Source organism: Oenanthe melanoleuca, chromosome 14 (genome assembly GCF_029582105.1).
Source record: "Oenanthe melanoleuca isolate GR-GAL-2019-014 chromosome 14, OMel1.0, whole genome shotgun sequence".
Lineage (NCBI taxonomy): Eukaryota > Metazoa > Chordata > Aves > Passeriformes > Muscicapidae > Oenanthe > Oenanthe melanoleuca.
The window spans coordinates 2,892,146-2,898,145 of NC_079348.1; the positions used below are offsets into that span (position 1 = coordinate 2,892,146).

Consider the following 6,000-nt stretch of genomic DNA (forward strand, 5'->3'; position numbering starts at 1 on the left):
GCATGGGCTGGGGCTGCTGGGGACTCATCCAGGGACAGCATGGGCTGGGGCTGCTGGGGGACTCATCCAGGGACAGCAGCACAGGGCTGGGGGGCTGGCTGGAGCCTGGGGGACTCATCCAGGGACAGCAGCACAGGGCTGGGGGCAGTAGCAGCCTGGGGGACTCATCCAGAGACAGCAGCACAGGGCTGGGGGCTGGCTGCAGCCTGGGGGACTCATCCAGGGACAGCATGGGCTGGGTGATTCCATCCAGGGACAGCAGCACAGGCTGGGGTGGGGCTGGCCAGCAGCCTGGGCAGCTCCATCCAGGGCTGTCCAGCACCCTGAGTGTCCTGGGCAATTCCACCCTTCAGGGCTGTCCAGCACCCTGAGTAATTCCAGCCAGGGCTTTCCAGCACCCTGAGTGTCCTGGGCAATTTCATTTTCCCCAGCACCCTGAGTGCCCTGGGCAGTTTGGTTTTCCCATCACCCTGAGTGTCCTGGGCAATTTCATTTTCCCCAGCACCCTGAGTGCCCTGGGCAGTTTCATCCAGGGCTTTCCCAGCACCCTGCCTTACCCTTGCAAATTCCCCTCAGTGCTTCTTCAGAACTTAGGAAGTTCATTATGTACTAAATAAAAGAATATTTTGGAATTTAGAAAGGTGATAGCAGATTTTGACAGGTTTAAGTTATTGTTATATATAAAGCTAGGACTTTGCTAGAAGGTTTTCTACAGAAAATAGAAATATTCAGCAGAGCCTGTCTTATAAAGGCAGTTCAGCTTAGCAGGGGTGTGTGTGTTTGGTAGATGTCATTAGATGTTAGACAGATGCAGGTGAGGATTGGATTTTTTGCATTTGTTTTGATTTTGTGCAATGAGAACTCTGTATCTCTGGAGTTTTAGGTGATCTTGGAAAGATTTTTTTAAAAAAAGCTGTATGTGTATTGCTGAAAGTTGTTTTGGTAAAGGCAACTGAAAACAGGCAGGGTGCTGATTGATATTTTTTTTCTCTCTTGTATAGTGCTTTAAAAATAATTAATTGACAGCATGGGAAGCAGCATTCCTAATTTACATAAGCAGCTACAGCATGGTGTGTGAGGCAGGCTTCCCATGGTCTCCTAATGCTTCTCTTAAAATTGCCAATGGATCCATTCATCTAAACCAAACTGAAGCAGTTGGGCAATCTCACCTAATAAATGAAGTACTCAGAAAGAACAAAGCTCCCTCTCTCTGTAACCTCCACCAAACAACCAGTTGTGATATATAAAGTGGTTTTATGTTTTTTTTTTCCTAGCTTTAGTGGAAATTCATACATAAAATGCCAGTCCCATTCCAAATACAGCTATTAGAAATTACACAGTAAATATGCATTACAGACAGTAGTTTAAACAATTGTCTCAGACTTTCTTTGTTACAAAATAAAAATGGATGTGCTATGTAACATTTGTTTCTATTTTCAGAATCCTTACATTTGAAACTTTAAGGACCATTTAATTGAAGTCAACATGACTACCATGCTGTCTGCTGTAACAGAGCAGATCCTAATTTTACTTCTTTTCCTACCTAATTAGACTAGTATATGCTATAGTAATTAAATATTTTGGTAGATTTTTTTTTTTTTTTTTCAACTTTTCCCAGAAACAAGAAACAGCAATTAAGAGCAGATTGCTAGTTGCTTTAGGTCAATTTGTCTGTTGCTAAGAACATTAAGAATGCCTTTTCCCTTTGCTGTGCAGGTTCTCAGAGACATCCTGAAGGAGGTGCAGAGTAACATGGTGCCCCGCAGCATGCTCAAGGAGTGGGCCCTGCACACCTTCCCCAACGCCACCGACTACTGGACCTTCAGGAAGATGTTCACCATCCAGCTAGCCCTCATTGGCTTTGCAGAATTCATCTTCCATTTGAACAGGCTCAACCCTGAGATGCTGCAGATTGCCCAGGTGTGCTTCAGTTTGTTCAGTCTCTCGTCCTGGATCAGAGGGATGTTTGCACTCTGCTTTTGGAATGAGTCAAAGTTCAGCAGAGATAATTAACTGTGCATTTCAGCTTTTTGTTTGTGGTTGCACATCCTGTTGGGGGTACTTTAATCTGCATTCCCCTGGACATCAATTCTGCCTTCTGTGGTGATAGTTTAGAACTTTGTGAAATTGTTCCTCCTCATGTAAATGACTGATAAGTCTCTCTTTTTCGTCATTTTTCAAATATATTGCTTTCAAAGTACCTTTGTATTAAATCTTAATTAAATCAGTTAGGTGTAAGAATTTAAATTAAATCAATTAGGTATAAGAAAAATAAAATTTAGAGCTTCATGTTCTTAAAGGGCTATACCCCTTTCTCTTTTGAGCATATCCACCAAGCTACACCTCCTATTAATCATGATTTTTATGTTTTAACCCAACATTTAAAATGAGGTTAGCCACTTTAAAAAAGAGCAAAGTGGGTATTTATTAAAGTCTCAATGTCATTTTAATGCATGGAGAGCTGCAGTCTGTATAGCAATTAGGATTTTTGATCCCTTTGTTAAGTGTTCAGCTGTTTACCCACAGTGAACCCTAGACACTGAATGTTGTCCCAGAGGTCCATTGGCAGTGACTCTATACAGATCAGGACCAGAGGAATCTGTTCCTTATGTTTGGTATTACATGTGTTTAGTAAGGGGTTTGGGCACAGCATTTTGAGAGAACTACTTATCTTTGTGCGTGCCATTATTTAAACTTCATTGCTCAAAAGTTAATTGGCTAAATGAACAAAAAGCTATCGAGCAGTGCTGGACCTCAGCATTAACAGCAACAAAAATCCAACTGCTTTATTCCACGAAGGAAAATCAGTTCATGTGATTGCTTTTGTGCATGTCTGTCAAACCCAGGACACTGGCAAGCTGAACGTGGCCTATTTTCGCTTTGACATCAACGACGCCACGGGGGATCTGGACGCCAACCGGCCGGTCCCGTTCCGGCTCACCCCCAACATCTCCGAGTTCCTCACCACCATCGGGGTCTCAGGGCCCCTCACTGCATCCATGATTGCAGTGGCTCGCTGCTTTGCACAGCCAAACTTCAAGGTTTGTGTCCCTCCTGCACAGTAACATGTGTTTGACAAGTTATAAACTCAACAGCCCTTTTTTGGTGGAGGTAGGGACTGAATGATGGTGTGTATTTGTTTTGAAATTGTACCCTGAGGTCATCACAAAGGCCAGCTGAAATTCTGGAAATGTTTAGAAATGCTTTTTTTTTATGCATAAATGTTTAATTTGACTCAGACTGGACACATGCAAGTTTGCTTTAGAAGCTTCAGACTGTTGGAGTTGGCAGATTAATACCAGTAACTCAACTCAGAGATGAGAAAAGATAGGAAAGGATTTGTTGCAGGCATTTCTTTTTCATCCAAGGATAGAATTGGCCTGTATAACATATATGTGTATATATATTAGATACATATGTATGGATGTTGTAGTGAGTGTTTTTTCCCTGTATACCAGAAAGTAATATTCCCTGAGAGTGTAATGACTGCAAAACACCCTCCAGCTTTTCCAAATCTTTGCCCAAGACTTCTGTGTGTGTGTGTGTGTAGTAAAAGCCATGAGTTTAGTGGAGTAATTTAAAACTAGGATGTACAGAAGTGTATCTGTGTATCAATATATCTTAATATACATTACTAATTTCTGTAGGAGTCATTGTGTTGTGTTTTTGTAATGAAAACTTTTTATTAAAAGAAACACCTGGAGAAGACATAATAAAGGTGTTTGGAAGCCACACTTGCCTTGAAAAGTCTGAAATTGCAACGTGGCACCAAAAATGTCAAAATGCTGTTGACTAAAATCTAATCACAATTCTCTAATCTGATAGAACCTGATTGTTCTTTGGATTAAGTGCAATAATCTGATTTTTCTTCTTCATATAGGTTGATGGCATCCTAAAAACTGTGCTAAGGGATGAAATCATTGCATGGCACAAAAAAACCCAAGAAGACACCTCCTCTCCCCTGTCAGCAGCTGGGCAGCCTGAGAACATGGACAGCCAGCAGCTGGTGTCCCTGGTTCAGAAAGCTGTCACTGCCATCATGACTCGCCTGCACAACCTGGCTCAGTTTGAGGGAGGGGAGAGCAAAGTCAACACTCTGGTAGCAGCTGCAAACAGCCTGGACAACCTCTGCAGGATGGACCCTGCCTGGCACCCCTGGCTGTGACTTGAAACTTTCAGTAGTTTGTTGTTTCTCTTGTTTTTGGGATTTTTTTAAATTGTTTTTTATTTTTATTGTTTTTTGTGGTGTGAGCCATATTTTGTGTTAAGAAAATGTGAAAAAAGCTTTCCACATGATGGCTTAGCTGTCACACTGCATTTTGTCAGTTTTCATTCTAGCTGTGTTTATAGTAGTATGGAGTTTTTTACTGTTTTTAATTTCATGAGGAGACATTTCCTCCTGTTTGAGCAGTTGATATGCAACAGCAGCTTTAGCAAATAGATTAAAATGAAGAGAGAAAAATAATATACAGAAAAAATCTAATTTTATGATGAAGACTATGAAACTAGCCTTGTTAGATTTAGGGTCTGCCATTCCTAATAACCTGCAGTATATAAATTTTTATATAATAGTAATTACTAAAAAAAAAGAAAAATACAGTAATCCCAGTTACTGAGTTTTACTCTGTGAAATTTTACTTAATCATTCTCTCTTCATAATGCCAAATTGAAGGCACAGATAAATGCTTTTAACTTTTAAGTTTGCTTCAAATTTACCCAAGCAATGTTGCTTTGTACAGGCAGTTTTGTACCAAATGTTATAGAGGTGAGATTTTGTTAGGCACTGAGAAAATGATGATCAAATTGTGCTGACTTTTCATGGAGCACAACTATGTACAGTAAAAGTGTAAACCACTTAGAGTATTTGGTTTAGTTGTGGACAGTGTTTGGGGGCAGTTTATAAAAGGATGGAAAAAGTCATCCTTTGATACCTGTATTTGTCTGTAATAGAGGAAAAATGAAATCTTATCAAGTTCTCTTTACTGTTTAGAATTACAGTAGCTTCTTTAGAATCTGTTCCTTTGTAATTTAAGAAAAAGAGCAGGTTAATGTTTCACTTGTCTTTCTGTTGTGTTAGCATTTTTATAAAACTTCAGTGTTGAGAATGTTAAATTTGTACAGAGTGATTTTTTTCAAAATAAATATTTTATAAAACCTCTGTGGTATTCACTTTATTTATAATGTTTTTGATGTTAGCCTATCCTTGTATTATGGATGAATCAAACATGGCCCTTCATTCCCATGCTTGCTGCTCCTTTTGTATCAAAGAGTTTTGCTCTATGGAACTGTGTACAAGGGGAAGCTCAAATAAATGAGTGCTAAGGACTATATAAGGATTTGGAATATGAACATAATAATTTTTTTTTGCCAGAGACTTACTTCCTTATCAAAATCATGTTGGCAAGAATAATCTTTTCATAAAACATAGCACTTCCTGCATGTGTCACAACAGACTCAGTCTGCAGTCATTCACAACTGAGCTCAGTGCTTTCAGGGCTTGAAGGGAATTGTTGCCTTCCCTTTACTGAAGGCTGTAATGTTTGCAGCTGTGAAATCCAGCACACACTGCACAGAGGAGTTGCAGGATCATTTCATAATCACTTGCACGTCTTGGATATGTCTGAGAGACGACAGCATTCCCTGACAGGAAGTCATCAGATAATTCAGCTGCTTTTCTGTCCATGATAGAAATCTTAATGGGAAAATGTGAATGGGAGTTAAGAGACAAACTTGGTTCTCTTTAGATTTGTGACATCTCTCTTGCTGAAATATACTCCTAAAAGAAGACTTGGGGTGTGAGGGAGCAGAGAGTTATTTTAATGAGCTCCCTGATGGTGTTAATGTGCAAATGTTAATACCTGGTTCTCTTCTTTCATGAGCCTGTACCTCAATTTGTGAGAAGGTTTACACAGTCTTAACACAGTTTTACCACCAGCTCCAGGAGATAGATCTGAAAGCTTTTAGTTATACATGAGCATTCTTCAGAGCCTGGGGGATATC

At 40.1% G+C, this 6,000-nt stretch overlaps 1 protein-coding gene across 2 annotated transcripts in view; it reads left to right on the forward strand.

Moving 5' to 3' along the window:
• The window catches only part of TRRAP (transformation/transcription domain associated protein), a 72,877-nt gene extending 67,719 nt beyond the window's left edge, over positions 1-5,158 (forward strand). For both annotated transcript variants that reach the window (XM_056503160.1, XM_056503161.1), the window contains 3 exons: positions 1,717-1,920; positions 2,847-3,041; positions 3,881-5,158. In XM_056503160.1, the coding sequence (XP_056359135.1) occupies positions 1,717-1,920; positions 2,847-3,041; positions 3,881-4,165 (684 nt within the window). In that variant the 3' untranslated portion in view covers positions 4,166-5,158. The remainder of the gene's footprint in view (positions 1-1,716; positions 1,921-2,846; positions 3,042-3,880) is intronic.
• Positions 5,159-6,000: the final 842 nt, after the last annotated feature.